Here is a 22,429-nt window from a genome sequence, read left to right on the forward strand (position 1 = left end):
CCATTACCTTGTTCTTTGCCGCACTCTAATGCAATCGCCATTGCCTGAACAATCATTTTGAGCTTTCAATAATTATTAATGGAACAGACTGCGGATCACTGTGTAAATCGTAAACTAGAAATAGAAAGAAAGCACCGACAAACTCGGCTACAGAAGACACGGCGGAGGCTGCTGGCACACCCGCTGGCCCCCAGAGTCGCCCGGAGGAAAAAAGAACCCGCGCGCATGCGCCATTGTTCTGCGCTCCACAGGCTGAACACCACGCCCTGGTCTAATCGAGTTTAAGCAGCGCACATGCGCAGTAGGCGTCTGTCTGTTCGTTTGTCGGCTGTATCAATAAAGTTTTAGTGAACCATACTTCCCTTTTCTTTGGCAAGATGGCGGAGTACGACCTGACTACTCGTATCGCCCACTTTTTGGATCGTCATCTGGTCTTTCCGCTCCTTGAGTTTCTCTCCGTGAAGGAGGTGAGACGACTGTGGCCGTGAGGAAGGTGTGGGAGCGGGCGAGTTGCCGGGTACGGCCCTAAGACGGCGGCTGTAGCCCTAGGCCTGATACACGTGTGAGGCGGCGGCCACTTTGGCCCCCATCCGGAGAGTAAGGACCCACTACTAGTCGTTTAGCTTGGTCCCAGTTGATGAGCTCCGGGAAGTTTGGCGGTAGGAAGGAGTGAGATGGCTGTGTAGAATTCTGGGAAGAAAGGTCTTTGCTTCACTTTTTGAGGTTCGGGCCCGGGGTCGTTGGCGTCAGGTCTCTCGGAAGTTGTTTCCCTGGCCTTGCTGTAGCAACGCTGGAGCTTCGGGCCGGCTCCTAAAAGCAAATTGCAGTATTGTTAGAAGTTTTGGTTTTTCTTTGGAGAACTGTGGGAACCGTGCGTTTGGGTTTGGATTATTGCATATCGAATCGTTCGTACACTCAAATACCTAGCACTTAAATTGTGAGTTCTTTGCGTTGTTTCTTGATCTTTGAAGTAGTCACTTCCAGGAAGCGTAACAGATGTTGTCAGATTCGGACAGGGACCAAAAACTCCACAAAACCACAAATTTTAACTTAAAGATTGTTTTCCAGTGTGTAAGTGTATGGATTACAAGTAATTTGAATGGGTTGCTAACCTTTCTTTAACTCCTTGAGATACCTTGAATAAATGTGTAGCTACAGAACATAATCTTAAAGCATGTTTCCATCCTAAAAGTTTTACTGGACTGAAAAGAAAGATTGGTTTAAAAGAAATATTAAGCTTAGTTAAAATTATGTTTATTGGGAAATTAATGCTTTTTCATAATCACAATAAATTTCTCGAAGCTTCCAGGTAATTCTGGTTCACTAAACAGGTATTTATATAAACCTTTTCTAAACACAGACAACTATTAAGATTGTTGATGTTCAGAAACAGCAAAGTTCATTTTCAGCAAATGTCCAAAAAATGTTTTGCCATATAAAACTTTAAGGATGTATTTTTCCCTTCACTTTCTTTTTATGCTTGCATATTAGAGCTTGAATAAAATGTTGAGTTTGTTGTCTTGTTCCTTTTTTGGATAGATAAGGATAATTTACCAAAGATCAAGGAGGAGAAATGGGCCATATTTTGAGATCCTTTACCAACTACATGTAGAAGTGTTCTAAAGTAGTTGAACTTCATATTTTTTGTGTTCTTTACACTTTCATTTTTTCAAGACAGAAGAAAGGGAGGAATGTGTACATATAAATTTTAATAGAGTAAGATCCTACAGTGAAACATATCTATACCCAATACCTTCCTCCCTGGAGAGAATGTTGGCTCTTATACATGAAGAGGAAGACTAGATAGATTATTTAGCAGTTACTAAGTATTGGAGCATGGAATTGTGAGAAATTTAAGATTAGAGCCAGGCATCTCACCATTAAAAAAAATTAACCTGTGCTATAAAGTTGTATGTTTATAATATAATGCAAAAGTAATGTTGGTCAAGTTTTGGTAAAGGGGCTGTCAAAATTGAGATTCTGTTACCTTTAGTAGGCAGAAACCACTTTTGAGGGGCTTTTGAGTCTTGAAGTCTAGATAGTTAGGGTAGAGTCAGTGATCACGATACATGAGGGTATTGCACTAAGGAAAATAATTTGCTAATATTTGTGGTGTGTTGGATAACATAAGCTCCAAGAGAGCAGGAGCTTTGTTTCATTCCCTGCTGTGTTCTCAGCACATGAAATTGTCTGGCTTTTAATGGCTGTTTAATAAATAGTTAAATAATACATCTTTATGTCTTACTTTTTTATTCTCCTGAAGTGGAAGGATAGGTAGTGCAGTGTGTGGGTCTCTGTGTACTGAATTTGGACCTGGGTTAGGATCCTAGCTCTATGATTTAATATCTCTGTGCCCTTCAAAGCAGGTTCTTTCCCCTTTTAACTAAGCCTTTTCTCATGAATAAAATGTTGATATGGGATTGTTAGAAAAATTACTTGAGGTAATGCATATAAAGCATTTAATACTTTGGAGGTAGAGTAAATATTCCTGAATATTTTCCCTTAGGATACTAGACCATACTATACGGGGAGACAGGGAATTAGGGTTTTGAGTACAGAGGAAAAGACTAGAAATGGTGATCAAGGAAACTGATTGAAGACAAGTACAGGGATCCTCAACTGACATCAAAAATCACACATTATAGAACTAATGATGGTCATTGTCATAGTGGGAGTAGCTGGGGAAGATTTTAAGAGTAATAGAGAAGTATTTGGGGATAGGCTTGTAGATAAATATTACCTGGAGATTAAGAGTTACTGATCAGAGAAAAGCACAAAATGTGATTGAATAACATTATTGCTTAGGTTTGAAACATTATTTATTTGACCTTAGCCAGAACCTAGAAAATATATGAATTTTTCAGATCTAGATGTTGACATTAAAATTGTACGTGATTAGAGAAAAAGAAGAAATCAATAATAGTGCTAAAAAGAAAATCTTTGAAAGAGCTAAAAGTGATATCCAAACCAAGGTTGAAAGTGACAGACACCAAAAAGAGGTACACAAAAGTTGGAAACAGTATAGGCATCATTGTGCAGACATGTAATCTGAGTAACGAAGAAGGCTGATGCAGGAAGATCTCAAGTTCAATATCAACCTTAGTAACTTAGGCCTTACACATCTTAGGGAGATCCTGTCTTAAAATAAAAAGGGGTGGGGATGTAGCCCAGTGGTAAAGCTCCCCTGGGTTCAGTTCCCATCCTGTCCCCGCTCTGCAAAAAAAAAAAAAAAGGAGGAGGAGGAAATGCTTTAGAACATATGTTGGGGGCACCAAAGTGTTTTAATGGTAATGATAGTAATGGTGATGAGTTTAAGTTGGAATTCTTAGGGATGAGGAACTAGATGGATGTTGTCACAATTTGTGGGATAAAGAAACTTTAAGACTTGAGTTTTCAAATAAATCTCATTATGGATGTTGGAAGAGATGACAAAAAAAACAAAGGTTCTTAAATCTATTAAGAAATTGTTTTTCAAGAAGTTGATAAACTAGGGATTTAGGGATCAGCAAACCATATCCTAGGAACCAAATAACAGGCCTCTGCCTGTTTTTGTGTGATCTGCAAGCTATAATTATTATTGGTACATTATAGTTGTATATAATGTTGGGATTTGTTGTTACATGTTCATATATGAACACAATATAATCTCGCCAATATCATTCCTTAGCACTTTCCCCTCTTACTCCTCTGCTCCTATCCCCGATCTCTTTTCTCCAACTGATCTTCCTTTGATTTTCATGAGATTCCCCCCCACCACCATTCTTTCCCTTTTTCTTCTTAGTTTCCACATATGAGAGAAGACACGACCCTTGACATTCTGAGTTTGGCCAATTTTACTAAAAATAATGTTCTCAGGTTCCATCCATTTTCCTGCCAATGATATTTTTTATTTATAGCTGAATAAGAATATTTTGTAGTGGATGAACATTTGCAAACATTTGCAATTATATTTGCATATAATTTTATATGCCAGTTAAATCAAGTATTTCTTCAAAAAAATTTCATTCTCATTAGACCTCTATTATTCTGCACATATACAAATATATAACAACAAATGTCATTATTATGTGCAACTCTGATGCACAAAAAATAAATGTGAAAAGAAAAAAGAAATTATGGAGATCTGCTTTTTACTTATAATTACATAATGTCCTTAATTTTTACTTTTTGACTCACAATCTAAAATATTCTTTCTGCCCTTTACAGAATAAATAGACCTGTGTGCTAGAATTGAGAGAAGTTGATCTGTGCAGGTGTAGATTTAAACAAGTGAACAAGGAACACATTTGTCTTACCACCATCATTGGATCAATAATGTCAAACATTGCAAAACATCCTAACTTTGCCTTCTGATCTGTCTGTTACTCACACCTACCAACTATAATCCCTATTCTGATGATAGATCAGTTTTTTTCTGTTTTGAAATTAGCACTTGCCACCATGTGCTGCTTTATATGGCTTTTATCACTTAAGTGTGTGAAACTTCTGTCAGTCAGGATTTTCAATGATGAATGTTAATTCATTGTACTAATACACCAGTCTGTATACTCATTTTGACATTGATAGACTCAACTTTTGTCAATAGGGCTGCTGTAAATATTTTTAGAAATGCATTTTAAATATACACACCCTTTTGGGTCCCTAGGAGCAGAGTAGTTGAGTCACAAAGTATGAGATAAATGAGATATTAGGTAAAAACTTTATGAGATAAAAACAGTCTTCCAAAGTGGTTGTGCTCGTGCTGTCAGAGTATGAATATTCCAGTTAGTCTATGTCTACATTAACTACAGTTTTTCTGATTTTTATTGTGGTTTGAATATTCATTTCTTTTATAATTAATGAGGTTGAGAACATTTTTATACACCTACTGGTCATTTGGTTATCCTCTTTTGTGAAGTGACTATTTCAATCTTTTAGCCTTTTCAGTTGAATTATCTACTATTTTGTGTGAATTTTGTGTTTTGAAGGTTCACTTTTGAACTCAGAGCTATTTAAGCTGTGGTCATACCATTTGACCACCTTCTTGTGGACAGTGAAATATTTCAGTATCTTTTTGAATTTTTCTTTTCTTGGTAAAATTAAATTCAGTACAGAAATCTTTTCTTTTGCTGAAGCCTCCCCCTAAATATTATGATTTACTTGCATATTGCTTAATGTACTACTTGTTTATGTAGGTTTGTGTATGTATCTATTTAGTTCCTATACTACAGAGTATGTTTTCTTCCAAGACTTTTTGCAAACTAAAAATGTAGTATGACATTGTTGACTTACAAAATGGTGCTAGTTTCATTTGGGGAGGCACTATAAAAGACTGTTACTATTTAATGAGAGAAAATATGTGGAGGTAAAAGAGAGACCACATTAAGATTAAGGAGAGGTGGGTAGGCATCATGTGGATGTGAGGGGCACCAAGAAGGTGACAAACTTAAGAGCTTATTCTTAATTAACTGGATATGGATAGGAGACAGTTCTTTGTGCTTTGCAGGGGAAATGGTATGGGTTTTTATTCTTGTCTAGAAAGGACAAAAGGTTACTTGGTAGAAAAAAAGAATGGCTTTTTTTTACCTCCAAGTAAGCAAGATATGTCTCTGTAGGTAGGATACTTTCTGTATTGGTTGCTTTTCTTGTTAGAAGATGAATTAATAGTTATAATGTATTTTATAAAAGGTATCATGAAATATGTTTCTAGGTAAGCTTATCTTGATATTATCAGTTTATTTGGGGAACTTAAATGTATTCATTGGAAAGTAATTTTCTCTTGCAGATATATAATGAAAAAGAATTACTACAAGGGAAATTGGATCTACTTAGTGACACCAACATGGTAGACTTTGCTATGGATGTGTACAAAAACCTTTATTCTGATGATATTCCTCATGGTGAGTTTTGTTACTAAAACTGAAACTTACTTTGTGACTGAGAATGCGTACATTCTCAGTAATTCTGTGATTTATAAGAGCTTTAGCCAAAAAGAATTGAGTGATTTTAAAGTTCTCTGGGTGAAAGGTAATGTAAAGGTTAGAGAGCTTCTGAAATGTGTTATTTTTCTTTCTGGGAGATGTGAAAAAAAAACTAGGCTGAGTTTGGTGGTGCAGGCCTCTAATCCCAGTGGCTCCAGAAGCTAAGGCAGAAGGATCATTAGTTCAAAGCCAGCCTCAGCAACTTAACAAGGCCCTAAGCAACTCAGTGAGACCCTGTCTCTCAGTAAAACACAAAATAGGGCTGGGATGTCGCTCTGTGTTGAGTGCCCCTGAGTCCAGTTCCCTGGTATCAAAAAGTGGGGGAGGCCTGAGGATGTGGCTCCTGATAAAGTGCCAGGAGATTAATCTCTGATACCAAAAAAAGAAAAAAGATGTGAAATTAGTCATCAAATACCTTCACTTCATGTTATATATTATCAAAGTTGTGCCTATGGATCACATTGTTTCCTTAGGATTATCTGAAAATGTTGCAATTTTGTTTGTTTGCTAACTGTTCAGTTAGCTTTTTTTTTGTTGTTTTTAATCTTGAGACATCTGATGTAGCCTGTATTTTCCAAGTATGGTCATCAAGACCAGCATTATCAGTTCACCTGAGAGAATTTCTTAAAACTAGAAATTTGGGACCACACCCTAGACCTACTTAATCAGAAATGTTTTTTTTTTTTATTAGTTGTTCAAAACATTACATACCTCTTGACATACCATATTTCATACATTTGATTCATGGATGAGGCCCAGTACTCATGTTGGAGGTCTACTGGGATAGTGGTTTCTAAACTCTTGTTTTCTGTGTAATAGGTGTTTCTTTCAAAAAGTGGTCCTGTAAGTTTGGGAAATACTGCAGCATTTTCTATGTACAATAGCATTTAAATTCTGTCAGTAGAGAAGTACAGTTTACTTTGTTTAGATTGACATTTCTTAAAATTTGTTCATAGATCCCCTTGTGTGTATAAAGAAGCACTGTTCTATAGTAGAATAGTATACTTTGTAATGTATAATGCAGAAGTTATTACAATCAAATAATTCTTGTTTAATTTGAGACAGGGTCTCAGTTTTTACTTAGAGCGTGGCCAGGTAGCTGAGTCTGGCCTTGAACTTGAAATCTCCTGAGGAAGAGGTTTCCTTCTTTTATGTGCCTTCACCGAGTTAGAAAAAAAGAAATTGTGAATCTGGGAAGTACTGTAGTCTCCAGCATGTGACTATATCTGGTGTAAATAAATATGTGCATAGCTTAAGTAAATCGACAATATTTTAGGCATTCTCAGGGTGAGCAGTGTAATTTAACATTCCTTAACTTTACTGTTTTGCATTTTTAATTAGCTTTGAGAGAAAAAAGAACCACAGTTGTTGCACAGTTGAAGCAGCTTCAGGCAGAAACAGAACCAATTGTGAAGATGTTTGAAGATCCAGAAACTACAAGGCAAATGCAATCAACCAGGTAATCTCTTAGTATAAATTCTAAAAGTGATCTTTTGTGGGGATGCATACAGATTTTAAATCAAACTTTATTTAGTATTCCATGGTAAAAGTTCATGATGTAAATGATTACTTCATCTGTTTATTTTCATTAATTTTTTATTTTTCAGGGTGCAGTATTTCTTATTAATAAATGGTTTTTTAACCAGTTATTCACACCTGATTATGCTGTAACCATACATCCCTTCTCCTCCTTTTCAGGCAACATTTGGTACTATTTGGAAACATTTTTGGTTGTCAAAACTGGAGAGATGGTACTAGCACCAAACAAGTAGAGACCAGGAATGCTGCTAAGCATTCTATAGAGCATAGGACTATAACCCTCTTTCCCTAACAAAGAATTACCCAACCAAAATGTTGCTTAAAAAACCCTCTATCTCAGGGCTGGGGTTGTGGTTCAGTGGTAGAACCTTTGCCTAGCATGTGTGAGGCACTGAGTTCAATTCTTAGCACCACATATAAATAAGTAAAGATCCATCCGGAAAAAAAAAAAAAAAAAAAAAAACTCCTGTCTGGGCAATTCATGAAGCATGTAAGTTGCCTAGTGGAAGAGAAACCTGAACTCATTTTATCACTTGCTACATTCTTTCATATCTGTCTACTCTCAATGCTCAGCTCAAGGAAGGTGGTGTGGAACTGATAAGATTATTTTATTACTAACTTCCCTTTAGCTAAAAATAGAGTTATTGTTTGGTTTCCAAAGAAAGTAATGTTGCCTTAGTTTGATTTAAGACATACCACTAATTGAAGCCTTTTGGATATTAGAAATATTTTAAAATAAAATTATTAAAATTAAATAATATCATTGTGAAAGTCTTAGCTATCAATATATTCCTGAAGGTGTTGACATGTTGCAGCTTTAGTTTGTATAATATGTGTTCAAACCAGATATTTAGAGACTAGCTCCACGTTTTTATTTGTGATTTGAGGATATGTTAATTACATATTTTTAGAAAACAAGCAAATACTGTATAATTACTATGCCATGCTGTAGTATACTATACTATGGCATATTATACTCACATACACTGATAAAACTTTCTTATAAAGATGTAGTATAACTAAATTACTTGTATATTCTTGAAATAAATGAGTAATTATAGACTGTCAAGCCACATATAAGTGCTTACAAAGGAATGCCTAAAATAATCCAGGTGTTGGAGTACATTAGAATACTTAGGATGCTTTAGTCATTTAAAGGCTGGGAAATAATGGTATTAGGAAATGAATAAGATGGACATAAGATGTGTTCACCAAATATTAGGAAAATACTTCCTTGTAGCTTAATAGGAGGTAAATGGGAGATGAATAATCAAGTGTTAACATTTGCAATATGAATAAACTTATAAACTATCTATTTTCAAAGGAGTAGAATCTTTCAAAGGAATAAACTTATTTTTCATACTTTCTCAGAAATACTAAGTCAGCTGTAAGTCAGGGATTATATACCTGAGTGGCATAAGGAGTATGATAACATAGTTATTTACTATGATCCACAGAAATGTTTTCTTAAAATCCTATTATGTTAAAATTTCATGCAAACTTCATATTCACTATTATAATATACCCTTATTAATTTTAATGATGACATCCTTCTTCCTTATTAAATCTTGAAATAAAATTAGACTCCCAGATTTTTTAACTGGGTTTAGTAGCACACACCTATAATCCCAGCAGCTTAGGAAGCTGAAGTAGGAGGTTTGCAAATTTGAACCTGGGCTACTTAGAGAGAACATGTCTCAGAAATAAAAGGGACTAGGAATGTAGCTTAGTGGTAGAGTATCCCCACCCTACAGCTTTTTAATTTTTAAAAATGAACATAAGAAAGGCATCTATGCCTGTCTGTTCGTTGTCCCTTGATATCTTTTTCATTAACTTTTCTTTTAGCAATTTGTTAGCATCTTAAATTAATGCAAAGTTGATTTAAGTTAAATTGGGTTATTTGGCAGTTATAAATAATGATTATATAGGATATGTGACATAGGCATTATAAATTTGTAAATTTGACCTGATTTATTAATCTTGGAAACTTGCCAAATCACTGTTCCTCTGAAAAATATCAGATTGAGGAGGGAGATAACATTTATATACAGGATTAATTCTTGCTATTTTACGTAGCACATTTTTTGAGCCCCTCTTTTATAAGACTGTATTACCCATCAAAATTGTAATCTCAGAGAGCAAATATCATTCTTTGTAGATTACTACCTAAGTATACCACCATAAAAACATATTTATTCTGGTTTTATTTAAAATGTCTTAAGGACCTTACTTTAGATGTGGTAAATCGGCATTTATAATTTTTAAATTAGAGCTAAAGAAATCTGAAAGTGAATTTTTTAAGTTTGTAATTCTCATATTAAGATATTTAAATTAACTTTGGGTAGGTAATAACTTAGAAGTCGGATATGCTTGTATTCTGTGTGTTAAATACAATAATTTTTGCTTTTTATTATTAAGGGATGGTCGGATGCTATTTGACTACCTGGCAGACAAGCATGGGGTAAGTGTTTTTAAAAATGTTTCAAAGTATTCATGATCTAATAAGGCTAATTAAATACAAGTGCTGTGCAGATAGGTTCAAATCTTGGTTTACTCATAATTTCCACATTTACATATTAAATATATCAGTTATGTTTTTGAAAATTTAGTTTTTCAAAAGTAGTATTGATAAGAAAATGTATGTTTATAATTACCTTTAAATAACAGATTCTTAAAGTTTTGATTCATTTACTCCAGAATTATCATATTATAGTATTTGTTAGTACCAATTGCAAGCTAAGAATTACAGGGCACAGGGTACTTTTGTGGATTCACAAGTAAGTAAAAACAGAACTAGATATGAATTAGAAATGCTTTAAGTAGTAGAATTAAGCAATTCTTTGGGTTCTTGACATCAAAGTCTTCTTAAGTTCTCAAATTCACAAGTAAAAAAATGTTATAACCTTTTCTAGCCATTTCTTAATCTCATTTCTCCTGTATTAACTCAAAGTGTGATGCTTTGCGTATAATCTTTACCTTGCATTCAAAACAAAAGGTTTTTTTAAATTTGTTTAGTTGTTTGGACACATTATCTTTATTTATTCATTTGTTTGTTTATTTATTTTTATGTGGTGCTGAGGATCAAACCCAGTGCCTAACACTGCTAGGCAAGCACTTGACCACTGAGCCACAACCCTAGCTCCTTGCATTCAAGTTTCACCTCTCATTTAATAATTACTATAACAAAGAAAGCACTGGAGCAGAATACTCTTTCTGATGTCCATACAGCATATTTGAGTGGATTTGTGTATTTTCCATTTTATAGTTCTTTTAGATTTCAGTTCCACTTTGTTTACATTATTCAAAAAGTTGGTTTGGTTTGGAGGCTAGTTTTTAGTTAACTGAGGTTTATTCTACACATTTTATAGAATCGAATTTTAAATCTCATTAACAAATAAACTACTACTTTTTTTTTTTCCTAGTTTAGGCAGGAATATTTAGATACACTCTACAGGTACGCAAAATTCCAGTATGAATGTGGAAATTACTCAGGAGCAGCAGAATATCTTTACTTTTTTAGAGTGTTGGTAAGTATTTTATTTTATTTCTGTGTCCTCTATTTTGTAGAATTTTTTGGTTCCTCAAGACGTGTGTAGATTTCGTTCTGTCCACATTTTCAACAGTCCTTGGCAATGAAGGGAGGAAATGAACCTTTCACAGCAAAAAAAAAAAAAAAAAAAAAAGGAAACTTTACATTAGGACCTCAAAATTTGGAGAATTAACTTGTCCTTGAAATCCAAAAGCAGGAACTACTGATTTGTTGCTATGTGAATTTTAGCATTAGTGGAATTCTGTAGTGTAATAGATTTATTATAATATTAGTAAGTGGCATAACCTAGGTGTTTATTATTTAATAAATTCATGATTCTTAATTTTAATTAAATATTTAGTCCTAAAACATTTTAAACATCTGTGGAAATCTAATGGTATTTTTAAAAGATTTTATGCTTTAATAGTAACTTTTTCTATTTAGCTATGCCTTCAACTGTTAGAATGCAATGATTAATGGTTTTACCATTATGTGAGATATATAGATAAGTTTAAATAATACTATTAACCATAAAGTACCCTTCTTGTTACGAAGAAGTCTGTTTAATGAATTCCTAGCCTAGATTCAGTGCTTTTGTTAGGGAAGGAGAGTTGTGTAAAGCCAGTTAAAAATCAGGCCTTCAGATAGACTTTCTTCATTCTCTCTTCTGTTTAGCTAATTGTATTAATAAATGCCTTCTAGTATAACCGAAATGTCTTTATGTAGCCTCACATTTGAGAAATTACAATTTGTTACTTACTTTCAGTTAGTAAGCAAGTACCTAAAAGCCTGTAATTTCTCTCCATAATCCTGGAAGTTGGAAAAGACTCACAAAGAAAAGACTTATAGCTTCTACCTTTGATTGTTTTCTATAAAATTTAATTTTCCCTTTTTGTGGGGAAGGGAACAGATTGGTGTTATTGATTCATACAATTCGTATGTTGAAATTGTGCAAAAACACTTTGTTTTTAAAGTTATCCACTATCCTTCCCTCGAAACATAAAGTTGTTCTGTGTATTCCCAACTTTGATTTAAAACAAATTATTTTTCTGTTCTTTTCATGTACAATTTGATTCTTCATTTGCAGATTAGCTGTGGTTAGCTTGCAAGTGCATTGAAGGTAATCAGTGATGCTAAACTTGTGGTGATTTATCAGAAAATTCCATCAGGTTTACTTTGAATATTACCAGGGATTTAGGAGAGCAAAAGTTGATTACTTTGAAAATGTAAACAGCTTAAACCAGGATTGTAAAATCAGAAGCCTGGTATGATTACAGGTACATGAAAAGAATTGGTTATTCATATCATTTGTTAATGCTGGGATTGAATTTTGAGAATGAAGATTTAGTGTCATGTTAGAGTTCCAGCACAGTAAATTTATTGTTGCTGGTCAGTGAGTGAATGTGCCATTTTGCTAAGACATGGAAACTTAAGGTAACTTCTGGAAATCCAGATATTGAAACTCTTCTAGCATATCCACCCTTGAAAGCAGGTTGGTATGAAGAGCCAACTGTAATGACATGGAGTTGAGCCAGAGTAGTACACATAAACCTTTTGGGGATTAAAAAACTCACTATACTTCTACAAAAAGCTTTTATCGCAGAATATGTAACATTTTAATTTTAATAGTAACATTATGTTTATATAGTATGGTTTTATAATTAGTGTGAAAATTTTCACAATTGGTAGTTAAGACTTTGGGAATTTTTATGTTTACTTTTTAAAATATGGCAATATAAAAATGGTGTCTTAAAAAAATCTGGCTTAATTTTAGGTTTTTGCATTGCTCCAACAAATCTTGTGCTGGAACTCAAATATCATTTTGGTAGAGTGGTGAATACTGTGATCTGAACACAAAAAACATTAATGTAAATAATGTCTTGACATTAAGAGCAGTGAATATATAGAGATTGAATAGTTCTTAGAAGTTAGGTGCAACTCATTTTTAAATTTTTGTCTCATCTTGTGCTTTCTGTTGGCATATTGGCAGAGGTTAAGAATGCTAAGATTAAAAGAATAAGAATAGATTATATTATCTTTTTTTTGCTTTTAGATAGATCTGTGTATTTGAAATTTTAATATCAAAAATAAAAATTGTGTTTTGCATTTGGGATGAAAAGCATCATTGTTTTCATTTATTTAATTTTTCTGCGATAGCTTTGTTCATTTCTAAATTCTTTTCTGGTGGTTGGTTATTCTTTTAAATCTATGGTTAGAGAAACATAAGCTATGAAAGAGCCATTGTAACTATGCTCTGAGATTAGAATTTGACTCTCTGAATGACCTATTGTAGGTCAGTGTTGTATAAATTAAAGCAGTGTGACCCTAGAATCTGCCTTTATTTTAAAAGGACTTGGAGACTTTTATACAGTAAGGAATTCTTAGATGCATCCATTTTTATTGTGAAGCTTCTTTGCCTTATGCACTGAGAAATGTGTTAATTGAAATAAAATGGAGAAGGTTGGTAGGAACTTTTTAATGCTTTTGTTTTGAAAGTTAACACTGAACTATTTAATTAAAACTGCCATCACTATATGTACCCTTTGGTCTGGCTTCAAAATATAACCCAGTAAGCAAGTATTTGAAGTAAACATCACTCTAAGATGCTAGAACTCTTTGTGATCAGAGCTTTGTAGATATATATGTGTATATATGGCACTGAGGGTGTATCCACTGTTAAATGTAGACCATTCCATGTAAAAGTAATTTTCTGTGAAGCTCAGACAGCTTGAGAAGTGAGCATGCTCGTGCATGCTTATAGTCCCAACTGCTCTGGAGGCTGAGGCAGAAGGAGCTCTCCCCTACAAGTTCAAGACCAGACTACCCTGGAAAGCATATACAAAGACCCTATCCCCCCTGGAAAAAAAAAATAATAATAACAGCAGTTTGAGTACTGGTGGCTTTGGAAGGCTTTTTTAGGGTCTTGACTGAGGTTTTGGCTTTGATGTAACCTGTTGTAATATCAGTATAAAAGATGTCTATTTCATATTGATTTTTCAGACATGGTTTTTCGTGTTTTAACATCTGAAATTGGAATGTGACTTAAATTAGTTGTTGGTAGTTTTTGGTTTTGGAAACACAAAATGTTCTGTCTTAAAATTTATGGCAACTTAAGACTTGATGAAATATCTTATTTCCCAGATTTCCTTTCCTAAGAAGGATCAAACATTTAAACATTTAATCCTTTATAATTGGAACAATGATTTTTGTGGGTTTTTTAAAATTATTTACTCATTTATTTATGTAGTTATTTATTTATTTTTGCACTCCTGTGGATTTAACCCAGGTCCTTGCACATGTTTTGAACTTGTGCTTCTCTTGCATTCGCCTCCGGAGTAGCTGGTATTATAGGTCATACTTGGCTTAATTTAAACAAATTTTGCAAATGCATATAGGTGGATAACTGTCACCTGTTAAGATTAAGAGTATTTTCTGTGGTCTCTTTGTAGTTGTGCTCTACCTCTAGCTTTATGTTCCTATAGATTAGTTTCGCCTGTTCTCAAATATCACGTGGAAGGATATAGTATGTCTGTGTGCATGTCTGACTTTTTATTTTCAACAGCAATTTTTTGAGATTCATTCACATTATTGTATTTATGAGAAGTTGGACTCTTTTTATTGCTAAGTAGTATTCCATTCTATGAATATACCAAAATCTAAATATGTAGTTGTCTGTTAATGAGCATTTGGATTACTTCCAGTTTTTGCCTGTAACAAATATAGTCATGGATATTCATGTACAAGTTATGTTGTGGATATACTTCATTATAATAATTAAAACTAGTGGTTTCATGGCTGTGTTTTTGAATTTAATTTATAAATGTAGTCTCTATTAATTTGCTTGCTCTTAGACTTTGCTAAATGTTTTCTAGTACATTTGAGATAATTAGTACTACCAAAAAAAGAAATTTAGGGTGGGCAGAGTTTTGTTCAGTTAACCTGTAGTTTCATATATCATTTCCCTTTCCTCATCATTTTTTTTTAATTTATTTTTTTTATTTGTTGTTTTTAGACATACAGGATGTATAGGTGACAGTAGAATGTATTTTGATGTGTTACACATACATGGAATATAACTTATTCTAATTAGGATCCCATTTTTGTGGTTGATCATGATGTGGAGTTTCACTGGTGGTTTATTTGTATATGAACATGGGAAAGTTATGTTGGATTCATTCTACTATATTTCCTATTCCCATCCCCTCTCACTTCCCTTCATTCCTTTTTGTCTAATCCAGTGGAACTTATATTCCCTCCATCCCCCCTTATTGTGTATTAGTATCTTCATATCAGAAAATTCTGTCTTTGGCTTTTGGAGATTGGATTACACTTAGCATGGTAGTCTGATTACATCCATTTATTGGCAAATGCCATAATTTCATTCTTCTTTGTGGCTGAGTAACATACCATTGTGCATAGACACCACGTTTTTTTTTATTCATTCATATGTTGAAGAGCACCTAGGTTGGTTCCATAGCTTAGCTATTGTGAGTTGAGCTATTACAAACATTGATGTATCATTTAGTATGCTAATTTTAATTCCTTTGGTTATATACCAAGGAGTGGAATAACTGGATCGAATGGTAGTTTTATTTCAAGTATGAGGAATTTCCATACTACCTACCAGAGTGATAGCACCAATTTGCAGTCTCACCAGCAATGTATGAGTGTATCTTTTCCCCCACATCTTCACTAAATTTATGTTTACTAGTATTCTTGATAATTGCCATTCTGACTGGAGTGAGATGGAATCTTAGTGTGGTTTGTCATCATTTTGATAATAACATTTACTGAGTTCTTACTATTTATCAGGGAATATAATTTCTACATATGTTATTTAAGCTACACAACTGAGTTGGGTTATATTACTATCTCTATTATAGACCCTCTCGTTCCCCTCATGAATAAAAATTATCTACCTTTTGGGGGGCTTTTTAGGATTACAGGAAAACTAACTTATTGTTTAGTACCTAATCCTTCAGTAAGTATTTTTATTAACTGGTGGGACTATTTTTTTTTTCTCTTTATATATAACTGCTTACATTTGTGTCATCATTTGGAGGGTTTTTTTTTTTTTTCATTTTGTACATAATTTTCATTACACTGTGAATGAGATCCACAAGTCTTTGTTTCTTACATCTTCATTCCAGTGGTCCAGTTTTTAATTACAGATTTGAAATCAGTGATATTTAGATAAATTTCTGTGAATCTCACTTTATTTCTGAAGTCTTGGGCTCCTAAAATTTGTGTATGTAAATTATTTCAAGTGGGTTGTGTTAAAGCAGTGCTGCTATTTCCTGGTTTAAAAAGTTTTCTTTATTTTCTGTTTAGATTGGATATTAAAGATTAAATACTTTTAGTAAATTAAGTTATTTGAAATAGTATGATCTAGTAAGGACTTAGATAACTAAAGTTTTAGGTGAAAAGGTAACATCTTTTTGTAGGCTCGGTGGCTGTGTGGGGTATGACATTATCTTTTTCCCTCTAGAGGGTCAGAATATAATTAATTATGATTGTTTAAACAGGTCCCAGCAACAGATAGAAATGCTTTAAGTTCACTATGGGGAAAACTGGCTTCTGAGATCTTAATGCAAAATTGGGATGCAGCTATGGAAGACCTGACACGATTAAAAGAGACCATAGATAATAATGTGAGTTGCACTTTTTCAGAATGATTTATGCATACATGTGATATTTTCTGATAAGGAAGAATACTGTATAGTTTATGGGGTGGGGGGAACTGAAGTTTCAAATTAGCTTTTGTTTGACTTGACAAAGCAGTATGAATTTGTGAACTGACCAGTTCTACTGAATCTCCACTAGAGATAATGATCAAACTTCTTTTGGTTCTTATAGAAAAGAACTCAGTCTTTAATATTGCTATAGCTGCTGTGCCTGTTCATTCTATGCCAGTGTTATTATTTATTAGGGCCTCCTGTTATTGAATGTCCTGTGCATATGATGACATGTGTATTAGGTGTAATTAATTTAGTTTAGTCCTTGATATTAAAATGTTTTCTGAAGTGATTGTAGTTTATAATCTAAGTATTATTTAGTGGACATTATGGATTCTGTCTGTAAGAACTGTGTGATGGGATTTAAAGATTGAGAATCATGCAGAGAGGAAGAATGGGGTCAGACTTTGATGATAATGACCCTAGTACATGCCTTACAAGGGTCCAGTTTTTAATCACAGATTTGAAATCGGTAATATTTAGTCTCTTTTTTTCTCTTATATTAATTTTTTTTTCTTTATATTCACCCCCCTCCCCCATTCTTTTAGTCTGTAAGTTCTCCACTCCAGTCTCTTCAGCAGCGAACATGGCTCATTCACTGGTCTTTGTTTGTTTTCTTCAATCACCCCAAAGGTCGTGATAATATTATTGATCTCTTCCTTTACCAACCACAGTAAGTTATTTCACTGTGTTAACATTTAAATTTGTTGTTCTAGGGCTGGGGCTGTAGCTAGAGAGCTTGCCTTTTATTTGTGAGGCACTGGGTTTGATCCTCAGCACCAAATAAAAAGTAAATAAATAAAATAAAGGTATTGTGTCCATATGCAACTAAAAATATTAAAAAAAAATTTTTATTCCTCATTTATTTATTTCTTGTGTGGTAGATTTGCTTTCAATTGGAAAACTCACATGTAACTCTTAAGTGCTTTATTTTATAAAGTGTACTGTAGGCCCCTCAAAGTACTATTTTGAAGTCCCTGAGTCAGGAGCATGGGTATCATGTAGAATCTCAGGACTCACCAAAAAAGAGCTAATTGGAACATGTTTAACAAGGTGCTAGAAAATTTATATATAAAGTTGGACTCCCATATATGTGGGTTTCCTCATCTGTGATTCAGCCAACCAAAGATTGAAAATATTCAGGGGGAAAATATTTCTGTACTGAACATGTACAGATTCTTTGTTCTTGTGATTATAGTATAACAGCTACATGTATAGCACTTATATTCTATTAGGTGTTAACCTGTGATTTTAAGATGATTTCAAGTATATGGGAGGATGTGCTTAGTTTATAAGTGAACACTACTCCATTTTAGATAGAGGAATTGAGCATTGGTAGATTTTTGTTTGTTCAGGGTCTCCTAGAAACAATTTCCTGTGAATACTGAAAGATGACTATACATTAAAGTTTTAGAAGTAATGCTCTAGTTTATGTTATTGGAAAGAAATACATATATCCTAGGGAAGAAAGCTTTTTATATCATCTTTGTCCTATCCAGCTTTTTGTTAATCTGTTGACAATAAGAAATTCACTTTTTTGGTGAGTATTTATTTTTCTTTCTTCTTTGCCTCATTCCATCCCATTTTGTTACAAAATTCAATTTACAAAACTTTGACTTTTTTGTATAGTTTGATGTGATGATAGCACACAGGGCATGCAATGGATCATTTTGCATTATGGATAATATACTTTATTGATATATTCTTTATATTCCATAATTACTATGTGCCTGATTTTTATGTTTATTGTTTTGCTTGTTTGCTAATATATTGCTATTGTGTATGTGGGTGTATGTAGCCTGCCTTTATTATGTTGTCACTCATAAGTGATTCATTACAGGATCAAAATAAAAGGTTCAGAATATTTTCTTTTAATGAGGAATTTAATAAATTTTCATTTACCATCACAAAAAAAGAGAAAGAAATTCACTGCTTTATGAATTATTCTAAATGCACATTTTATTCCATTGTTAGCTACTAAATTTCAAAAATTTACTCTTTCAGTTGAGTTCAAATGCCCCTAAAACTTTGGTTCCTTCTTTCTCAATTAGTTTCTAAAACAAGTCTGCTTTATGTGAACATCTCATATTTGAAGATAATTTTCACTTCTGTGTCCTTTAGAATAAGTATCTCCATGTTACTTCATTAAATTACAGGTTTTTAGATTCTAGCACTGGCTTGATTGTCTTCTTTGGATCATTTGAATTTATTTCATACCTTAAAATCTGTAACTTCAAAATTTAAACCTATTCTAGGATTATTGTCTGAGCTTTATAGAGTGTGGTGGCAAAATTAGCTCCCATTTGTACATTTACTTAATTAATATAACCTATTTATTTGCTTCTTGTTATGACTTATATTAACTGCATTGTTAACCAGATTTCATGTAAATACCCCTTTTTAAAAAAAATATTTGTTTATTTTTAGTTGTATATGGACACAATACCTTTATTGTGTGTTTTGTATTATTTTTATGTGATGCTGAGGATCGAACCCAGTGCCTCACATGTGCAAGGCAAGCATGCTACCATTGAGTTACAAACCGAGCTCAAGATTTTACATAAACACTCTTAAACCATGTTTTTGCTGTTTATTAATAACCTAAATAAAGATTTTATAGTTTTCTTACATTTTGTTTTGTGCTCACAGTTGACTGTTAAATTATGATTTTAACACATTTACAACAACAAAATTTATGGTTTTAACGTGTTTTTAAAAATGGACATTTGTTATGGTTTATATGTGGTATCCCCCAAAAGCTCATGTGTGAGACAATGCAAGAAGATTTAGAGGAGAAATGATTGGGCTATAGCCTTGACCTAATTAGTGAATTAATCCCTGATGGGATTAAGTGAGTGGTTACTGGAGGCTGGAAGTGGTTCATTGCGGGTATGATTATGGGATATATATTTTTTTATCTGGAGGGTGGAGCCTCTATTTCTCTCTCCTACCTGATCAGCATGTGAACTGCTTCCCTTTGCCACACTCTTCCACCAGCATGTTCTGTCTCACTTTGAGCACTGAGGAATGGATCCAGCCACTTATGGACTGAGACCTCTGAAACTGAGCTCCTAAATAAACCTTTCCTCTATGGTTGTTTTGGTGGGGTCTTTCAGTTGCAAGCAAAAAAGCTCACTAAAACAACATTTTAATTCACAAAAGTATAGTTTAGAAAGAGATAGTGTAATGAAGATTAAGTTAACAGCCTATTTTTATTTATTTATTTATTTTTTCCATGATTTTTGGTCTTGAAGGTAAAATGATACTCTTGATGGTTTTGGATAGGTTGATGGGATATAAAGATCTAAACTGAATTACATTAATAAGCATGTACTGTTAAGTGTTTGCTTTGGGAACATTTTTCAGATTGAAATATTTGACCTTGTCAGTTAAATTGTTAACATAATCAACCAGGAATTTGAATTTAAAAGAAATTTAAGTTATTGATACAGTTTTTAAAATATTTAGACAATGGAAAAGTGCCAGTATTTTGTGTGTGTGTGTGTGTGGATAAAGGAGTAATTTTTAAGAGATATGTATTGTGATTTCTGCATTAAATACTAAATGTTTACCTGAATTCTGGTTAATAGAAACACTTTTAATAGTCTAGTTTGTTTTTCATAGTAACATTGCAACTTAAGTTCAGTATTGATATAATTTAATCACTGTTTGCATGTTTCTGTAATAGGAATTTTTTTAATAAAGGAAAAACAGATATGGCATTGAGTGAGGAGATAGTGTCTGAACTTTGCCTGCATTCTAAAGTTTTAATTATAAGTGTAAATAAATGGTGAGAGATGAAAATTATAATTTATACAGCATTATGGTTATTTCTGTTTTCTAATGAGGGGTGTTTATAACATTGAAATATGCCTTCTCTGACATATTCACGAGTGTGTATACAACAGCCTTTCTTAAGTCCTATTTGTGGGAAATTCAGTATTAATATTATAAATTAAAATTTTTTTGCATGTTTCTCTTTGCTGGATGTTATAGTTTATAACCAAATCAATAGTCTATACATTGGAGGAAATGAAAAGCTAGGTTAAAATGTTTAGGGAAAAAAAAGCCAACAGACTACTAAAATAATCCTGTAAGGATGGCATTTCTTTATTCTGACCTTGACATGGTAAGCTCTGAACATTTATTTGTCAATATTCTGAGGAACAAATTTGAATCTAGCTTTAAAAACAAACCTGATTTATAAACCAGATTGCCATCAGTAATTTAAAATGAGTAGTATAAGTGCTAAGAGGATTAAGTATATGGTGCATTTGACCAGAATGTTCTCATCTTGTAGACTTGTTACATAGGAAGCTATATAACAAACCAGAGGTTGCTTTATAGATTCTTGGAATCAGAATAGAGAATTAGTTTATGACTAGAATGTTTACCTGGCACCATCAGGTTAAGCTGGACAGACAACCATCATTGCAATAGGAATATTCCTGCTACTAGGACCATGCAATTTTTGCATGTGTATCACCTTAAACATTTGGTTGAACATTCCCAAGTTTTATTTTCATCATTCACTATCAGCATCCTTTACATTGCTCTCATTCCTCCATATTGACCAATATATATTTAAATATGTTAATATCTTTTATTAGATTATTCTGTGGTCCTCTCATCTGGTGATTAATTAGTCTCAGCTGCTGTCTTGTTTACTTACTACTGCTATGAGAGTAGGCCCTTATAGCCTGGTTCTTGAGAAGTACCTTTTCCTGTATCCTTTATGCAGCCATCAGACTATTCTTATGAAAAAAAAAGATGCTTTGAGAATTTCAAACTCAATATTTGAGTACATATTTCTCAGTATCTATGGAGATTTAATCAAACATGCATGCAAATGAGAAAATATTTAGTAATAATTTAGTCAGTATTTTCCTTCCCTCCTAACTAAAACCTGTAAGTTTATCCTAAGAGTGGATTGATATTCTGAAAGTGAAGAATGGGGAGATGAGCCTGACCTGAATGAGCAGAGTTGACCTCAGCATGGATCCTGTCACAGCTGCCTTCAGTGTTGGTGATCCCTAGTGCTGGATTAAGGATGAGGAAAGGTTTTCCTGAATTCAGCCATAGGAATCAATATGAATTGGCTTTCTATGCTGCCACTTTGTAGTATAACTACTTCTGTGTTTTTTTTGCAATTGTGTATTTAGCCCAAAAGAAACGTTGAATTCATCTGGCTCTTAGAACATTTTCAAGCACTAAGGGAAATATAAACTAGAAAGATGAAAGTATTTGAATCCCCTTTGAAAATTCTATAATGAGTCACTTGCTGACAACTCTTGACTTTCATGAAATTAAACTTTAATTCATTACCTGTTGTTATAGATATTAGTAATACAATTGTGATTTTGATTTTAAGATAAAAATCAAATTTTTACAAAAGGAAATATTTTAAAGCCAGCCCTCAAAATTAATTCATAGCTTCTAGTACTTGCTCACTTTTTAAATTTTTAATAAAAAGCAAAGAAAAATACAACAAAGGCAATGAAAATAAAATTAACCATATGGTAAAAAATATTGAAATTATTAGTCTTAACCTATTAATTTCATTGAAAATAAAAGAAAATAAAACTTGAATGCTATAATATTTTAAAAATTAAAAATCATAAGGACAAACTCTTCTTGGAGGATATTCTCTACATTCAAGAATACCC

General features: G+C 33.2%; 1 protein-coding gene across 2 annotated transcripts in view; it reads left to right on the top strand.

The window, feature by feature from the left end:
• The first annotated feature begins 356 nt into the window (after positions 1 to 356).
• Positions 357 to 22,429, top strand: part of Eif3e (eukaryotic translation initiation factor 3 subunit E) — a 42,029-nt gene continuing 19,956 nt past the window's right edge. Inside the window, exons 1-7 of one of the 2 annotated variants that reach the window (XM_026384550.2) lie at positions 357 to 467; positions 5,765 to 5,879; positions 7,302 to 7,419; positions 9,918 to 9,960; positions 10,922 to 11,026; positions 16,554 to 16,679; positions 17,312 to 17,436. In XM_026384550.2, the coding sequence (XP_026240335.1) occupies positions 378 to 467; positions 5,765 to 5,879; positions 7,302 to 7,419; positions 9,918 to 9,960; positions 10,922 to 11,026; positions 16,554 to 16,679; positions 17,312 to 17,436 (722 nt within the window). In that variant the 5' untranslated portion in view covers positions 357 to 377. The remainder of the gene's footprint in view (positions 468 to 5,764; positions 5,880 to 7,301; positions 7,420 to 9,917; positions 9,961 to 10,921; positions 11,027 to 16,553; positions 16,680 to 17,311; positions 17,437 to 22,429) is intronic. The other variant, XM_026384551.2, reaches the window with a different exon arrangement.

Source organism: Urocitellus parryii, chromosome 7 (assembly GCF_045843805.1).
Source record: "Urocitellus parryii isolate mUroPar1 chromosome 7, mUroPar1.hap1, whole genome shotgun sequence".
Taxonomy (NCBI): domain Eukaryota; kingdom Metazoa; phylum Chordata; class Mammalia; order Rodentia; family Sciuridae; genus Urocitellus; species Urocitellus parryii.